This window comes from Podarcis liolepis, assembly GCF_965112155.1.
Source record: "Podarcis liolepis genome assembly, chromosome: 14".
NCBI lineage: Eukaryota > Metazoa > Chordata > Lepidosauria > Squamata > Lacertidae > Podarcis > Podarcis liolepis.
Window position 1 is genome coordinate 23,150,328 of NC_139569.1, and position 18,311 is coordinate 23,168,638.

At 44.6% G+C, this 18,311-nt stretch overlaps 1 protein-coding gene across 6 annotated transcripts in view; it reads left to right on the plus strand.

Annotated features, from left to right (window-relative positions):
• The window catches only part of LMF1 (lipase maturation factor 1), a 158,551-nt gene that overhangs the window by 54,476 nt on the left and 85,764 nt on the right, over positions 1–18,311 (plus strand). For all 6 annotated transcript variants that reach the window (XM_083473827.1, XM_083473825.1, XM_083473828.1 and 3 more), the window contains one exon: positions 7,281–7,346. In XM_083473827.1, coding sequence (XP_083329953.1) covers positions 7,281–7,346 — 66 coding nt within the window. The remainder of the gene's footprint in view (positions 1–7,280; positions 7,347–18,311) is intronic.

The following is an 18,311-nucleotide window of genomic DNA, read 5'->3' on the forward strand; positions in this document are numbered from 1 at the left end:
GAAGTGAGTTTGCACGACAAGGTTGATATGGAATAGAGCTTCTTTTTTGAGCGTCCCCTTCTATTTTGGGGGGAAGTAATACCAAAATACCCAAAAATATAGAGATGCGGGTGGCGCTGTGGGTTAAACCACAGAGCCTAGGACTTGCTGGTCAGCGGTTCGAATCCCCGCGACGGGGTGAGGTCCCATTTCTCGGTCCCTGCTCCTGCCAACCTAGCAGTTAGAAAGCACGTCAAAGTGCAAGTAGATAAATAGGTACCACTCCGGCGGGAAGGTAAATGGCGTTTCCGTGCGCTGCTCTGGTTTGCCAGAAGCAGCTTAGTCATGCTGGCCACATGACCCGGAAGCTGTATGCCGGCTCCCTCGGCCAATAAAGTGAGATTAGCGCCGCAACCCCAGAGTCGGCCACAACTGGACCTAATGGTCAGGGGTCCCTTTACCTTTACTAATACCAAAATATATCACAGTGCAGCTACTGGTTCTGCCCTCTGTCCTGTCCAAGTAGCTACTTCTTTTTTGAGTGTTCCCAGGCTTGTCATTCCTGGCCAGTTCTCCAAAATATATATTAAATGATCAAGAGGATGGAGTGACTCCCTTATGAGGAAAGGTTGCAGCTTTTGGGACTTTTTAGTTTAGAAAAAAGGAGAGAGTAAGAGGCAACATGATAGAAGTTTATAAAATTTTATTTATCATAGCGAGGGACTTCAAAAAGGGCCAATAAAAAATAACAATAAAACAAAACTGGGGAGGATTAATATATTTTAAATGCATCATTTTCCCAGTAAGTGAGACCCAGCAGGTCTTGACACTTTTACCACTGAGTTACCAGAGCCAGTTCTTCCATAAACAAAAACTAATAAGGAACCGGAGTACGGTTAATAAGGAACCACACCTTTTTACTGCAGTAGTTTCCAGATTCCTTGTACTGAGGGGTTGGGATCAAAGAACTGGAAGTTTTTTAACATATTTGGGATAAACAGAGAGCTCATTTGAAAAAAGACTTGTTTGGTCCATGGCGAAATGTTGTGGAGGATTGGTCTGTGGATTGTTGGGAGAGTTCAGGATGGAGGAAAGAAAGTGTTTCTTCCCATGGCACAGGAGTTAATCTTTGGAACTCACTCCCACAAGAGGCAGTAGTGGCCACCAACTTGAATGGCTTCAAAAGAGGATTAGGCAAATTCAGGGAGGACAAGTCTATGAAGAGCTGCTAGCCACAATGGTTATGTCCTGCCTCCACTATTAGCAGTATTAAGTCAATGAAACAGCAGAGATATCACCTTGCCAACAAAGGTCCGTATAGTTAAAGCCATGGTTTTCCCGGTAGTGATGTATGGAAGTGAGAGCTGGACCATAAAGAAGGCTGATCACTGAAGAATTGATGCTTTTGAATTATGGTGCTGGAGGAGACTCTTGAGAGTCCCATGGACTGCAAGAAGATCAAACCTATCCATTCTGAAGGAAATCAGCCCTGAGTGCTCACTGGAAGGACAGATTGTGAAGCTGAGGCTCCAATATTTTGGCCACCTCATGAGAAGAGAAGACTCCCTGGAAAAGACCCTGATGCTGGGAAAGATTGAGGGCATGAGAAGGGGATGACAGAGGATGAGATGCTTGGACAGTGTTCTCGAAGCTACTAATATGAGTTTGACCAAACTGAGGGAGGCAGTGGAAGACAGGAGTGCTTGGTGTGCTCTGGTCACGAAGAGTCGGACACGACTGAACGACTAAACAACAACAACAAGTCAATGAATACAAGTTGCTAGTCATTGCAGGTGGGCAGAATGGTGTTGCGCTCACATCCAGCTTGCAGGTTTCCCCAGTGCTTGGTGGCCATTGAGTGAACAGGATGCTGGATGAAATGGGCCACTGGCCTGATCCAGCAGGTTCTTCTCCTGTCCTTATATGAAGTAGTACATGCCCTTTAGCTCCTCAAACACTTTTCCCTTCCAGAGTTAACAGTCTTTTGCTGCTCTCTGGAGAAGGACAGTGGAGAAGAGGCTGTGCTCAAAACCAGCTGTGACCTCTGCTGTTGCCTCGGTGGGTGGCCTTATTCAAGCTACACACTCTGAGCCCTTCATCTGCAATTGACCTGCCTCACAGGGCAATTGTCAGAATTGTGGAAAGAGCATAAGTGAAGCCCTGTAACTGCTCCAGTAAACAATAAGGGTGGTAGGCATTTGCTTTGGTTTGGGAAGCCTTTGTTTCAATGTTTGCCAGCCTCCGTTTCGGAGGCCCAGACAGCCTCAGTGGCAAGGGGGCGTAGATTTGGTCCCCGGGCTTGTGGTTCCCCATCCCTGCTTTACACTCATTGGCCAGAACACTGGAAGGAAGGAGTTGGTTCATTTCTTACTGAGCTGTTGGGTAGAATACTCTCAGTCAGCTTTGCCTGTTCTCTCCCCTTCCCTTCCTTCTCACAATTGTGTGATACTTATTTCTATAGCGTTGTGTGCACAGCACAGACAAAACCCAAATTTCATTTCTGTGACTCTGCATGCCAAGCAGCTGCTCTGCCACTATGCTACGAACTTTGCCAAAATGATTTTCTGTGGTTTTTGAATATATCCTTACCGTGCACCTCTTAGAAATTGTGATATAGAGCGGTGCATCAGTTATTATTATTATTTTTTAAAAATACTTTAAACAATCTACTTTATGGGATTATGGAGGATTTTGCATGTGCAGTGCGCTGTGGACACCCAAATGATGTTATTCAGCAAGTTTTCAGAAGTGAGCTGTCTTTTCCCCTGTGAAGCAGTTTGTCAGCCTGGGCTGGGTGCAGCCTAACTGTCCGCCAGCTGGCGAGCGGTCTGATTTGCAAAGCCCGTTTGCCTACCTGGCCTATTTGAATCCCAGGCAAAACAGCTCCCTGGTTCACAGCAAAGGGCTGCGTTGTTCCTAGCCGGCTTTTGCATAAGGTTCTTTGGCTTAAGTGAGAAGTCGGTGGTTGGGAGAGAGGGAAGGGTGTGGCCCTGCAGTCGATTAGGTGGCTTCAGTCCAAACAGGCTATTGAAATGTCAAGCAGTTGACGCGAAACCCAACCTGTAACTTTATAGCTTGTGTGGCTTCACATAAAAACAACAAGAGCAACAGGCCCAACGAGCCTCCCATTCTCTCTAAGCTTTCTTTTTTAAAAAAATTACCTTTATTTCCCACCTTTTCCTCCAAGGAGCTCAAGGCGGTGTACAAGGTTCTTAACTCCCTGTTTTATCCTCACAACAACCCTGTAGGGTAGGTTAGGCTGAGAGACAGTGACTGGCCCAGGTTCACCCACTGAGCTATACGGCTCCATGGGGATTCAAACCCTGGCCTCCCATATCCTAGTCTAGCATTCTAACCATTACACCACACTGGCTCCTTTCCCCTTTGTAGTATTTTCAATGTTTTCTATTGAGGGGGAACCAAATACCCTACAAGTTGGACGCAATGGAGTCTCTCATGTTCCCTGTTTTTATTTTGTTACCTCCCTGTACATCAGGGTTGGGAGGGGCTGTTGCCCTCCAGATGTTGTTGGACTACAGCTCCCAACATGACTGACCACTGACTATGGGTGGTGGGGTGGGTAGCACGGTACAACTTTCAACAGTCATGGCTTCCCCCAAATAATCCTGTTCCGGAAAAAGCAGGAGGGCAGAGCACTCTTGTAGTCGGACTGTCCTTGCTGGTTTCCCACAGGCCACTGTGAGAACAGGATGCTGGACGACCTGGGCCTCTGGACTGATCCAACAGGCTCTTCTTAGGAAGCAATAGACGTTTAGCCACCATGAGTGTCCCTGGAAGCTGGTTAGACAGTCCCTATGCTAGGTTCCAAAGGACTAGTACATATTTCACTAAAACATTAACTTCTGTAGATCTTGAGAAGTTGTCTGAAACTATATTTATGCGGTGACTTAGGGCTGAGTCTTTAAAAATGATATTCCACCATCTAAGAATTTAACTGCTCCTCCTGCTCCTTATACTGTATCTTTGTCCGTGTTTGATATTGAAGAGAGTCATTGAGCCATCAATCCTGTACAGTGGTACCTCGCAAGACGAATGCCTCGCAAGACAGAAAACTCGCAAAACGAAAGGGTTTTTGGTTTTTTGAGTTGCTTCACAAGACGATTTTCCCTATGGGCTTGCCAGTGGCGTAGCGTGGGGGGTGCCAGGGGTGCCGGCCGCACCGGGCGCAACATCTGGGGGGGCGCGCTCGCTGCCTCCGGAGTCGCCGAAGAGCCTCGGGCGCAGGCTGTAGCGGAGCTGCATGTCTCGCGGAACTGACGAGCTGTGCGCGCGTCCGGGCTGAAGGCGCCCGGCAGGCAGCGGCTCTCAGCGCTCGCCGCGGAGGACGCACCAGGCAGCCCCTCCTCACAGCCCCGCCTCCGCCGGTGCTGCTGCAGCTGCTGGGCCGTTGCATTTTCCTCGCCTCTCTGCCCCCCTCCTCCTCTGGGCAAGCGACGTCGTTTGGGCGGCAGTGCCAGCGGCAACTCGCAGGTTAGGGGTTAGGGGGGGCGCAAATTACTTGCCTTGCCCCGGGTTAGGGGGCGCAAATTACTTGCGTTGCCCCGGGTGCTGACAACTCACGCTACGCCGCTGGGGCTTGCTTCCTTTTTCTTAAAACCGTTAATACAGTTGCGACTTGACTTCGAGGAGCAACTCATAGCACGCGGTGTGGTAGCCTTTTTTGAGGTTTTTGAAGACTTTGGTGATTTTTGAAGCTTTTCCAAAACTTTTCCAAAACTGTGCTTCGCAAGACGAAAAAAACCGCAAGACGAAAAAACTCACGGAATGAATTAATTTCGTCTTGCGAGGCACCACTGTACTTTTATCTCTCATGTGGTGTAGTGGTTAAGAGCGGTAGACTCGTAATCTGGTGAACCGGGTTTGTGTCTCCACTCCTCCACATGCAGCTGCTGGGTGTCCTTGGGCTAGTCACACTTCTTTGAAGTCTCTCAGCCTCACTCACCTCACAGAGTGTTTGTTGTGGGGGAGGAAGGGAAAGGAAAATGTTAGCCGCTTTGAGACTCCTTAGGGTAGTGATAAAGCGGGATATCAAATCCAAACTCTTCTTCTTCATGTTGCTTCTGTTTCTCTGGATAGCACCCTCACATTTCCTCTCACTTGCTTTCCCGACACAGATCTTCCAACAGTCTCATTGCTCTTCCCAAGCCTGGTGTCCGTCTCCCTTCCCATCTTTTATTTAATTACATAACACAATGGACCACCTTATTGGGGGGAAAGGAGAAGGTAGTCATTAAATGTACCACCAGAAAGCAGAGCCACAGGTGTCCGGAACATCCTTTTGACTAGCGAAGCCTCCTTTGGTTGAGATATTATTGTGAGATCTTAATCAGGATGTCCTGCAGAAGCACACATCAAAAGGTGTGTGCTCTAGTCCCATATACCTTGAGGCTTCCAAATACACCTTTCCTGCTTCCAGGTTTGTTCTTTGGATGGGCATCTTTCTTGCTTGGCACGGCTGGCTTCTCCCCTCCCGCCCCCTTCTTTGTCTTCAGTCCTGGCTTTGAGGCCGCGAAATTCAATCCTGAGATTACTGCCAACCTTTAAATTGGTGGACCTCTCCCTCTTCCATTGTAGTGCTGCAAACTTTTTTCTTTTACCTGCTGACCTTTTTGTAACCTGAGGGAGAAGCAGGACTGCTCTCCTGCACACCTCTCTTTGCCTTCTTTCCCTCTCCAATTGTTCTAAAAATGCGATGTGATCTCTCTAATCTGGGGTGCTGCAGTTCCAGCGCTCTCAGACCCAGAACAGGGAGAGCCCTTTCAGCATCCTTCTCATTTCTGTTCAGATTAGAGGTGCAGGAGAAATTTGTTCAGCCTGTATTTTATTTTTATTATTTTATTTCTGTATATCACATATCTGTATATTAACGTCTACGCTGCACTTTGTCAGAAGAACGCAAGATGGTTTACACCCAGCACTGAACATACTGAAATATATCGAGACATAATAGCCATACAATACCATAGAAACATAGAATGGTAGAGCTGGAAGGGATCCAAGGGTCATCTAGTGCAACCCCCTGCAATTCAGGAATTGCAATGAAAAGAAAATCAGTTATATAAATGCAATCCATAATAAAAAGCAATACATTGTAATAAAAAAAATACATAATACAGTAGCACCTCGGCTTACGTAACCCTCTGGTTACGTAAACTTCACGTTACTATAGCGGCAAACCTAGAAGTATCAGACCGTGTTTCTCCGCATGCGCAGAAGCGGTCTACCTCCATGTGCATGCGCAGAACAGTGATCCTCGGGTTGCAGAAACCTCGGAATCCGGCCGTACCTCCGGAATGGATCCCATTTGCAACCAGAGGTACCACTGTACAGTCAAACCTCGGAAGTCGAACGCCTTGCAAGTCGAATGTTTTGGCTCCCGAACACTGCAAACCCAGAAGCGAGTGTTCCAGTTTGTGAACATTCTTTGGAACCCAAATGTCCGGTGTGGGTTCTGCGGCTTCCAGTTGGCTGCAGGAGCTTCGCGCAGCCAATCAGAAGCCACGCCTTGGTTTCCGAACGTTTTGGAAGTCGAACGAACTTCTGGAATCGATTCTGTTCGACATCCGAGGTATGACTGTACATAATGAATACATACTAAGCAGCAGTATTACATTATACACAATATCATTCCAGCAATAAACTCCATAGCCCATGTGAAATAACATAACATAAGTTCTTAACCTACTTGCCTACTTCGCAAAGCTTTTTTTAAAAAATGCAAACCTACCTAATTCACATTTTCCAAAACAATATGTGTGCTGAAACTCAGCTCTCATTTGAAATAAACACTATTTCGATTTTTGCGAATCAGTACCCCAGCCAAAAAAAATGTGCACAGAAAATGAGCAAAGGGTATAGTGGTGTTCTATAATAATTATATTAGGAGGAAATGCACACAAAACGATGTGTGCAAACTGATGTAGAAACAGAGCATCACCACTAGCTTATTGTTATTGATATATTGTTAAAAATGCCATATGCACCATTTGCTTTCCTTTTGAACCAAAATATTTTTGGGACAACTTGTGTGCTCAGGAACTGTAGGAGCACTTAATGTCCATAGCCATTGCATGTGTTGTGGGTGTTTAATTAACCCCCAACTTTACTGGTTCTTAGTTGTATTTTCATTTCCAAATGCTGGAAGGCCATTGAAAGGCAGGATCCAGATTTTGGAAATACCTTTTAACACCTTTTAATAAATACGGCTTTTAAATTCTCATCTGAATTGTGATGCTAAAAAGAACCTCCCTTTTCCTCCCCGCCCCGCTTTTCTTTAACAGGGTTTGATCAAAATCCGAGGGGATCGTTGCTGGAGAGATCTGACATGCATGGACTACCATTATGAGGTAAGCTGCCAAACATGTCTTGTGGATTTCCTGTAGGGATCTGTTGTTTCAGCCTTTGCATCTTCACTTCCAATGACATATTGGAAGGTACTTGTCTGTAGAGAGAGAATGCTCCATTTGCAGCAAGCAATTTGAGTCCACTTGCTACAGAGCAAGTGTTGTTGTTTTTGTTGTGTTTTTGCAAGTGTTTTTGTTGTTGTTTCAATCCAAACCACTTCCTGCAAATAGGAGAGGTTACCTGTAACCACCATTCAGTTCACCAGCGATTGAAGGAAGCCCCTTTGACTCTTCCATATACAATCAGCTGTACGGCACCGATGGCCCGCCTTCAATGGAGGTAGCTGAAATAGCCAATTAGCTGGTTGGCAGCAACAGAAAGCCTCTTTGAACTTTGACAGCTGTCAGTCACCTGATGTCATTATGGGCAGTTGTGGGGCGGAATCAAGGATGCAAGGAAGTGGTAGGGTGCTGTAACTCAATCTACCGTTGGACGGAAGGGATCACGAAAGCTGCTCATATATAGGTGAGATCAGACGATAGAATAGGCTCTTGGTTGTACTTGGGGACCTCTTGGACCTGTTGAGTAAATGTTGGCCAACCCAGCTTTTGTCTCCAGCACCTTCATTCTGAGCAGACGTGGCATGTGTTTCCATGATGGCTGTGCACTCTACTGTTGGAGGCAGTATGTCTCTGCTGGACATCACAAGTGGGGAGAGGGAGCTTGTGTTAGTGGGCTTCCCATCAGTGCATCTGGTTGACCACTGTGATCTAAATGGGGACCCTTTCTCCTGATCTCATGGGGCTCTTGTTATGTAATCTTGCCCAAAGTCTCCTGCCTGAGGTGCCTCACCTTCTCTTGCGGCAAGACTGCCTCTGTGCCTTTTGCAGAGGTAGGCATGGCCTCTCATTACTTCTTCCAATTTTTTTTAATGCTTGGTCTCGCAAACATGAATCGGAGCGGGTAGATAGGGGGAGTCAAGAATGATCAAGCATGGAGGGTGTGTGCTGTTTCTGGTGTTGTAAGATTGTGCACTTTATTTTCCTTCCAGACCCATGGGTAGAAATGGATTATTGCGGAGCAGAAAAGGTGGAACATTTTTCCAGAGCTCTATTCTTCAATGGAAAAATTTCCATTTCATGAGTTTATTAGTAACAATTAACGGATGCCAATTTGAAAATGCAGTATCAGACAAACTCGGCAGCTTCAAAAGTTTTTAGCTTTGTTTGTTAAAATGTAAGCAAGTTCAACATGCCAGATTAGATCACTCTAGGGCATCAGATAAATTTCTGATGGAGACTGAAAATTACCCCATACAGATTGCCCTAATTTGTGGCGAAATTTTTTAAAATCCAGACTTTTCCAGAAAGCCAGATTCTTTAAAGATACACTATGGTGTTTTTTTTTTTTAAAAAAAGATTTATTTTAATAATAATAATAAATTTCCAGAGCCATGTATTTATACTGTTAACGCTTTGCAGATGCGTTCCTATTCTCTGGAAATACAGAGTCAATCCAAGATAATCAGGGTAATAAAATTATTTTTAAAAGAAGAAATCTGCAGGGATGTGTTTTGGGACACAACCAGCTGAGCAGAACAGCCAAAACTAAAATAAGCAGAAGGGTTGCTGCTGTTGTTTGTTATTGCTTTTTGAAGTGACATATTCCAAATGAGGCCTTCAAGTAGACTGGGCAAAATGCTGATGTGAGGAGAGTCAAGATATCTCTTAAGAACAGGCTATGGCGAAGGCAGGCTCCTTCAGAGGAATTGGTGGTATCTCCCAGATACAAAGAGCAGCAAAGCTGTTTCAGTATAGATCAGGTGTGGGGTATCTTTGGCCCTTCAGATGTTGCTGAACCACAACTCCCCTCAGTCCTCTAACAAACGTGGCCATAACAACCAGGAAAGATGAGAGTTGTAGTTCAGCAGCCCCTGGACGAGAGAAAGATTCCCCATACTTGATCTATAGCGAATGTAGGTCTTTGGTCTCAGTTTCTGGATCGGGGCCTAGAACTGGGTTGCAGCCTGATCTAAGAGGGGTTGTAACAGCAGGCCTACCGTGTTGCCGATACATACTTTTAAAAAGAAAAGAAAAGGGTCCCTGAAATGTCTGTTGGGTTCAATATTGGCCTCAAAACATTGGAGGCCACTTATGTAGATGGCCAGGGAAGAATCATTCCAAGATTTAGGAACCAGTGGTCACAGCTAGAGCATCTGTTAGAATTGCCAGTAGACACCAAGCAAAGCAAATTCATTGTTTGGATTGGAATTGTATTCAAAGGTACCGTATTTTTTGCACCATAACACTCACTTTTTTCCTCCTAAAAAGTAAGGGGAAATGTCTGTGCGTGTTATGGAGGGAATGCCTACGGGTGGCATGCCTACGGATTTTCCTCCTCTAAAAACTACGTGTGTGTTATGGTCAGGTGCGTGTTATAGAGCGAAAAATACGAGAGTCCCCAGTAAAACCCCTTTTAAGCCAAAATGTTCTTTCTTAAGGTTCTTTTCTCCTTCAGTTATGTCTGCAGCTAGAAATCTTGTAGGACAATATTGGAAAACGACTAGAAGCATGGCAGGATAGACTATGGAGCATGGCTCTTACGGAAAAAACTTAGGAAGCATCTAAGGCAATTTTGAAAATGTATGGTACACATTTGAAGGACAATGTTCTACGTTTGTCACCAGCTACCCATGGCTCACTGCGAGACAGTCTGTTAAGACAGAGAGTAGAAGATACTTAATTGATATAACCAAATATAAATTAATATACAAACCTGGTAAATACTTTACTGTATAATTTGTAGTGTGTGTGTGTGTGTGGGGCATCCGTTTGTCTCAGGAAACAACAGAGGAGTGCACTTTGGGGGATAAAGTCAAACTGTTAGAAGGTTGCAACGCCTGCTGTGGCTGTTTTTACATTGATATAGGAGAGACATGTTTTGTTGCAGCTGGGGCAGATGGAGGCATCCACTTGTGTTGCTGTGGATGCACCATGGTGTTTCTTCTCTCTGCACTCCTCCTGGCAGTCAAATATTTCTGGGAGAGGGAAGGTATATTCAGATTCTATGTTATAAGTATTTTCAGAAGCTAATTGTTTTTTTAAAAAAATGAGCGAAGACAGGTGGGATCTCCCCACCTCCAAGAGAGCAAATAATTTATGAGAAATTGAGACCACTGTATTTTGAAAGAGTTTGGAAAGGAAAGGAAATATCTCAGGAAGTGGCTTTCGATATCATGAAACTGTGTTATCTCCCTGTCTGAACTGGGACAGAGTAGCACTGCTTCATGGTGATTTAAGTCGTATTTGAACAGCCCCTTCTGAAGCTCCTGCATGTTGTTTGACACCTATATAAAACTGCTAGGTGCTGTCAGTATGCTGATGACACACCTCTGTTTCACCTGTACATCTGCAGGTGTGGCAGTGGAAGTACTGTGTCGAATTCTGACTTTGGTAATGGACTGAGTGAGAACCAGTAAGCAGAAGCTGAATCCAGATAAGATCAAACTCAAGTTTAAAAGGCTTTAAAACAAGCAATCTCATGAAATGATCTATAGATATAATCCACAGTTTTTAATTGTCAGATATACGTAATGAATTTTCATGCCTGGGTAGGGTTGCCTACACAAACAATGTTTTAGAAGGCAGTGGAGGTGCCTGTCTGATATTGATAGACCTGCTCAGATTCCTGGAGCTTTAGAAAGAGCTAATAATGGTAGTCTAAGTTTCATCATGTCCAAATTAGCTTGTTGTAGGAAAGCACATTCTGAATTGTGGTGGGAATCCTGTCCATCAAAATTGACAGCAGTAGGCTGGAGAAGAGGGTTTTGTGTTTCCACGAGAGCTGCAAGCGTCACGTATCGTTGGCTTGTTAGCTGTTCTTTCATGGCATGCCTGGAATTAGCAGGCCCAATTGACAAACAGATGTGTGGAGCCCAGGTTTGAGGGCTTTCGAGAAGCACTTGTGAATCCAACTGTAATGAAACAAAGGCGATTAAAAAATTCTGCTGCTTCCCTTCCACCCCCTTCCTTTCTCTTCTGCTTTTCATTCTTGCTAAGAAAATGAGAGGCAAGGATAGCAAAAATAGAAATGCGGTAGCTGACAATTTGAATAGTCGGGGGTTGCATTAGGATAGGAAATAAATAAATAAATGCAGAGCTAGAGGGAGGCTGAATTGATTTCAGAGTTGAAGAATGTGATGGTCTAGTGATAATGCGGGATCCAGCCCTTAAGCCAGGCTACTGCAAGGAAGACAGTCTAGGAGTGGGAATGGTAGGCTGGTTCTAAAGTACTGCATCTTTACTCTTTAGCCCTGCCAAACCAGAAAGGGATCGCCATTTATCTTCTCTAGCCGGAACTGAAATATAATAGACGTCCCCCCAGGAAATAAACGCGAACCAGATATTTAAAAAAGATTCAGATGGGTTGATTGTGAGTTTGTTTCGCAGATATTCTGTGCATATGGAGGTTTGAAAAGGGGGAGAATCCTGTTTCCTGCTTTCACAAATGTAGCATGTTGTTTATTCGTGCCCAAACATGCACACGTTCGCTCGTATATTGGCGCATGGATTTCCGTGCATGAAAAATGAATCTCCACGCAATGTAAGGCCATTCTCTTCAGTTGTATCCAGGGGGTAGAAAATCAAAATATGTTTCATACTTCTGGACACGTTGAACTTTTGGATTGTCTTGCAATTTATATGAAAAGTGATTCGTAACTCAAAATGTTAATAATAATATTAACAACAATAACAACAGTAGTACAAAACAACAAGCGAACGAACAACAGTCTGGAAGGCATCTGTACTTCTGCACAAGTAGCTGTTTCACACACTTTTTCAGCCTGGTGCCCATTGGTGCCTGGTGCCCATTGGAACTGATAGGGCAGAAGGCATGGGGCCCAAACAGTAGGCAGGGACAGAGCCAATGAGAGGCAGAGCCAATTCATTCTAGTTTTGCCCTGGTCCTCCCCTTCCTTCCTGTTCTACAAGGGCCATGGTGAGACTAAGGAGGAGGAAGTTGGGGAATTGAACCTGGGCAATTCTGCATGCAGAGCAGGTGCTCTATCACTGAGCTGTACTCCCTAAATGATATGGAAGGGACAGAGAAGTGAATGGGGAAAGCTTTTGCATGCAGAAGGTCCATCTCCCTTCTGTCTGAAATCTCTGGGGAGCTATTGCCAGTCCGTGTCAACAGCACTGGGCCAAATGGACCTATGGCCTTACTTCCTGTCTTCCTAACTTCCTGTCTTCCTAATGGTAGACCTGGGCAGGGGCACCGAAGCACACACCTTGCTTGACTTATGTGGCCATGATACTGTGAGATACGCAACCTTTCCGCTACCCCAACCTCTGGGTACCTGTGCACATGCAAAGGCATGCTTTGGAACACCACAGAGCTAGTGACAGGGCAAAGGCTGCAGCATAGTGTTAGAGCACCAGCTTTTCATGTAGAAGGTCCCAGGTTCAATCCCTGAAATCTCCAGATGGAACTGGGAGAAGATCTGTGTCTGAGATCCTGAATAGTCATTTCTGCTAGTGAACTAGCTGGAGCTATGGGTCTGACTCAGTATAAACCAGCTTCCTATGTGACTTACCTGAGCAACTCACGTGCTCCTAAAATTGACAATTTAAAGCTTTAGAGCTCAGTGCTTCGAGCAGCACCCCCTAACGCAGACCTGCCTTTTCCAGTTGATTTAGCTTTCTTTTCTGCAAAAAAGAAAAGAAAAGACAAAATTATAAGCAAGATGGAACAATCCCTGGGGGCATGCACTCACTCTGCAAATCCCAGGAGGTTTGAAGTACACGAAGATAGCACCCCCAGCACTTGACATCCAGAGGAACGTCTGTCAATCATGAAGCATACATGCATTGGTAATATGCCAGTTGTAGTTTCAGCGGTAACCCGATTCTTGTTCCTGGATTCTTTTCTATTTTCTTAAGGATTTGTCTTGAGCCTTGCGAAAGCTTCCTGTATGGCGATTGGATTTCATCTTGCCATTGCTCGTGCATTCTCTCTTGCAGGACCACCCAAACCCCACCTCACTCTTGCTTGAAAACGTTTCCCGTCCCCTTCCAGACACACACAACCTCTCTTGCCCCAATCGCAGCTCTTAATCAGGTTAATCCTGGCAGCCTGTTACAGACGTCTAATCCATGGCGACCCTGTAAGAGGCTTTTAGCCCATGGACTAACAGGTGTGGAATTGCAGGGACCCGCCTCTGTTTTTGAGGCCAGGTCTCCATTTCACAACATTCTTAAGGGTCCACAGGATTTGGCTTGTTGATGGAAAACTTGGCTGGGATGGACAGCAGTTTCCAACCTGGTCAGCTCCACCCCCCTGCTTTTACCCCATCTGCATTATAAGGAGCCATTTTAATTATTTTCTATATCTGTCCTGTTCTGTCTCTTCCTCTCCTTTCCTTTTTCCTCTTTTTTTTAATTAAAAAAAGTAACCATGGTGAAAACCAATAGTATGTGAGAAGTTCAAGAAATTTATTTAAGGGAAGTATCATTTGGTTGTTAAAGAGGGTTGGGGATTGCTCACTTGTCACTAGGGTTGGGGCAGCTAAGTCTATTTCACATGTCAATTTCACACCTAAAAGAAGGTTCCCTTCCCTTTCTGACTGTTCAGTCCCACTTGCAGTCTAACACGTCTGGAAGGCTGGGGAGATCTAGTATTGAATATCTCGGTGTCCTCACCGAATAACAGGTCTCAAGATTCTTTGGGAGATGCTATGGCTGTTTGACTGGTAGAAGGACTTACCTGGAGAAATTCTTTCCTTCATTGCCACTAGGCTGATAGCACCATTTATTTATTTATTTACTGTTGCATTTATACCTCACTTTTCTCCAAGGAGCTCAAGGTATCATGCAGGGTTTTCCTCATCCTCCTTTAATCCCCACAACAACCCGGTGAGGTAGACCAGGCTGAGAGCAGTGACTGGCCCAGGGTCACCCGGTGAGCTTCAGGGCCAAGTGGGAATTTGAACCCTGGTCTCCTAGGTCCTAGTCCAACACTCTGGGTGCTCATCAATGGTTCTTCTTCATCCTGGAGAAGAGTGACTAGTGGGGTGCCACAGGGTTCTGTCTTGGGCCCGGTCTTATTCAACATCTTTATCAACGACTTGGATGATGGACTCAAGGGCATCCTGATCAAATTTGCAGATGACACCGAACTGGGAGGGGTGGCTAACACCCCAGAGGACAGGATCACACTTCAAAACGACCTTGACAGATTAGAGAACTGGGCAAAAACAAACAAGATGAACTTTAACAGAGAGAAATGTAAAGTTTTGCACTTGGGCAAAAAAAAATGAGAGGCACAAATACAAGATGGGTGACACCTGGCTTGAGAGCAGTACATGTGAAAAGGATCTAGGAGTCTTGGTTGACCACAAACTTGACATGAGCCAACAGTGTGACACGGCAGCTAAAAAAGCCAATGCAATTCTGGGCTGCATCAATAGGAGTATAGCATCTAGATCAAGGGAAGTAATAGTGCTACTGTATTCTGCTCTGGTCAGACCTCACCTGGAGTACTGTGTCCAGTTCTGGGCACCACAATTCAAGAAGGACACTGACAAACTGGAACGTGTCCAGAGGAGGGCAACCAAAATGGTCAAAGGCCTGGAAACGATGCCTTATGAGGAACGGCTAAGGGAGCTGGGCATGTTTAGCCTGGAGAAGAGGAGGTTAAGGGGTGATACGATAGCCATGTTCAAATATATAAAAGGATGTCACATAGAGGAGGGAGAAAGGTTGTTTTCTGCTGCTCCAGAGAAGCGGACACCGAGCAATGGATCCAAACTACAAGAAAGAAGATTCCACCTAAACATTAGGAAGAACTTCCTGACAGTAAGAGCTGTTCGACAGTGGAACTTGCTGCCAAGGAGTGTGGTGGAGTCTCCTACTTTGGAGGTCTTTAAGCAGAGGCTTGACAACCATATGTCAGGAGTGCTCTGATGGTGTTTCCTGCTTGGCAGGGGGTTGGACTCGATGGCCCTTGTGGTCTCTTCCAACTCTATGATTCTATGATTCTATGACTCTGATCACTGCGCGCCACTGTCTCTCTTAGGCGAGTCTGTTTCAAATGTACCAGGTGTATGGCATTTTTCCTTCTGTAGCCTTTAAAAATAAATTAATAAATCGAAGCTCTCACTGAGTGTGCTTTGAATATTCCGTACCTTACGGAGATTTCTCAAGGCTGCTGTATGATGAAAAATGGTGCAGTTGGCAAACATAGTTGGGATAAAAGGGGAACTGAGAAATATATGTTGCTGTTTGTTAATTAATGATACTGGGGGGGGGGGAGAACGAGTACGGGGGGTTGAAACTGGTAAGGGGGCAAAGGAAGGACTGGCAGGTGTTGTGATTGGCACGTCCATCAAGAAGATGGTAGGTGGCAAAATCTACTTTTAACATATTGATGGGCTGGAGTATGAGACAGGAGCTGTGGGTGGCAGAAAAGCTGTTTGATTCTGGGTGAAAAAGATTAAAAAACTAACTAATGTTTAAACTTTAAAGTTCTTTTCTTGAAAGCAGGGTGGGTTTGGTTTTTTTGCCCTTTTGAAAAAAGATGGCTGTAACCAGTAAAGAAACGTCTTCTGTTTTTTATTGACATTTCAGCGCATGATTTGATTTCCTGGCTAAACGTGCCAAATACATATAGTTTAACTTTGTTTCACATATTTCCCCTACATTGATGAGACCCATACAATATTTATTTTCCCCACCCCAGCCTTTTTGGATTGCAGCTAACCTGCACTTTTTCGTGAGGAACAGCAAAAGCTGTGACTTTAAAACATTGCTCCTGAATGAGTTAATGAAAGTTTTGTGCTCCTTTTAAAGAGCTGTGCGTGCCAACCCAGCTTTTAATCTAGGAGTATAAATCACTTTCCCGTCTTATTATTTGTAAAATCCTCCAGGCTTTGGAAATGCACAAAAGGAGTCTTTGTCCTTTTATTAATTTAATTTATAGGTTTGAGAATTTTGTATCGGTGGTTAGCGAAAGCTGATTTGTGCTCCACTCTGAGAATTGGCTGTTCTGGAGTTGCAGCTTGCTCTGCAAAGCCTGATACAGAATTAGGAAATGACTGTCGATTTATAATAAAACACACAGTCACATACATGGAGCAATATTAAACTCTGTGCCAGCACACACTGGTTTGCCACAAGAAAGCTGTTAGCATGCTGAAACAAAATAAAGCTATTTAAAGTATGAAACGCTCTTGTGAGATCAAAGTAAAATGTTCCCCAAGAAGAGGCTGCCCATTGCATCTCTGCATGAGTCATTGCACTGGGCTTGCTTCCTTGTAATCAAGACAAGCGCTCAGGACTGTAGCGAGAACAAACAGTTCTTGTTGACCTTTTCAGGTATAAGAGTGCCTCTGGTTTTGATTCAGCAGTGGGAGACGCTGCTTTAGCAAGATGCTCACCAAATAGTGTGAATCTCTATGGAGTCTCTTTTTTGCTTGCTTCATTCGTTTTTTCCCCTCTTTTCTTCCAAGTCTATTAAGCATGACAGCCTTTGCCTTTTGGTGCAAGGTGCGTTGGTTGTTAGGCGTGAAGAAGAAAAAGAGACATGGTTGGGGTTTGGGGTAAATGGCACAGATGCCTTACAGAAGGAAAGGGAAGGCAGTGCAAAAATGCCTATCTGCATTTCTTTATTAAAGGAAAGAAAAGCAAGAGGAAAGAAAGGAGAAAAAGACAGGTGGGGAAACCCCTGTCAGCTCACACGAACAATCCAATAAGCACCAGTACATCCATCTTAATTTACACGTACAACTTGATACTGTAAATGTACAAATGTCTGAATAAGCCAAGCAAGTACATTCAGATATAGCAAGGGCATGAAATTTGTACGATGGTGAGTATTTATATGGTGGGCACAATATTATTATTATTTATTTCATTTCTATACCGCTCAATATTTTGAAGAAAAATCTCAAAGCGGTTTACAGCATATTAGATGGTGCGTACAGTATTTATCTTTTGTTTCCCTGTGGACTGTCAGCATGCCTGGCAATGAAAAATGTGAGTTTGGTCCCCCTTCCAAACTTACTAGTCAAGCAGGTGGCTGAGAGTAAAAATTAGTCTTGGCTCCTCTTCATTATGGCACTTACCCTAATTCTGCTCCCTATTTTTGGCTCACCCCGGGACCCTCTTTTTAGTAATGTTGTTGTGTTCCATTTCCTGTGCCAAGTATGGAGTAGTCAGTACTGTATGATGCTGATGGGAGACCCTCTTCGTCAATTACTTTAGAAGACTTTTAAAGGCAACAGGTACATCTAGGAAGCTAAGTTGGACGCAGGCAACATGGTGTCCTCTAGATGCTGTTGGACTAAAACTCTCATCGTCCCTATGTATTAGCCATGCTGGAGTCTCAAAATGTATGGAGAGTACCACATTTGCCACCCATCAGCTTAGCAATGTGACTTCTTCAGAACTTCCATTTTACTGGTAAATGTGATCAGAATATATTTGGTTGCAATTGTTTGTCCTTGTCAACTATCAAAGAAAGACACACAGGGTTGACATTTGACATGAGAGATAACAGAAAGTTCTGTGCTTGCTATAAGGTGATGGGATAATTCTCTTTCTAGTTTCCCTGTACATGTTTTCTGGGAGATTAATACTCGACGGGGGAGTCTGTCCACGACAGAAGCTGCTGTAAAGAACGAAAGCCCTTGCCCACTTGTGTTTGTGTTACGGGCTCAGCTTACTGGCATATTTCTCCGGCAGTATTTCCTCATTAGGTTTCTGCGTCTCTCAGAGACGCAGGCTTAGTTTCCTATTATGCAATTTACCTCAAGCGAATCTTCCCGAAAGCTCGTGCCAGGTTTTTGAAGCTTTTCAGACTCAAGGTTCCCCGAGAGACCCTTTTCTTGGGGCATTGTTGTAATACGGGCCCTTTTATCGGGTTCTCTCCCCCGACATGGGAGAGTGTGCAGTATGGGTTTAATTTAC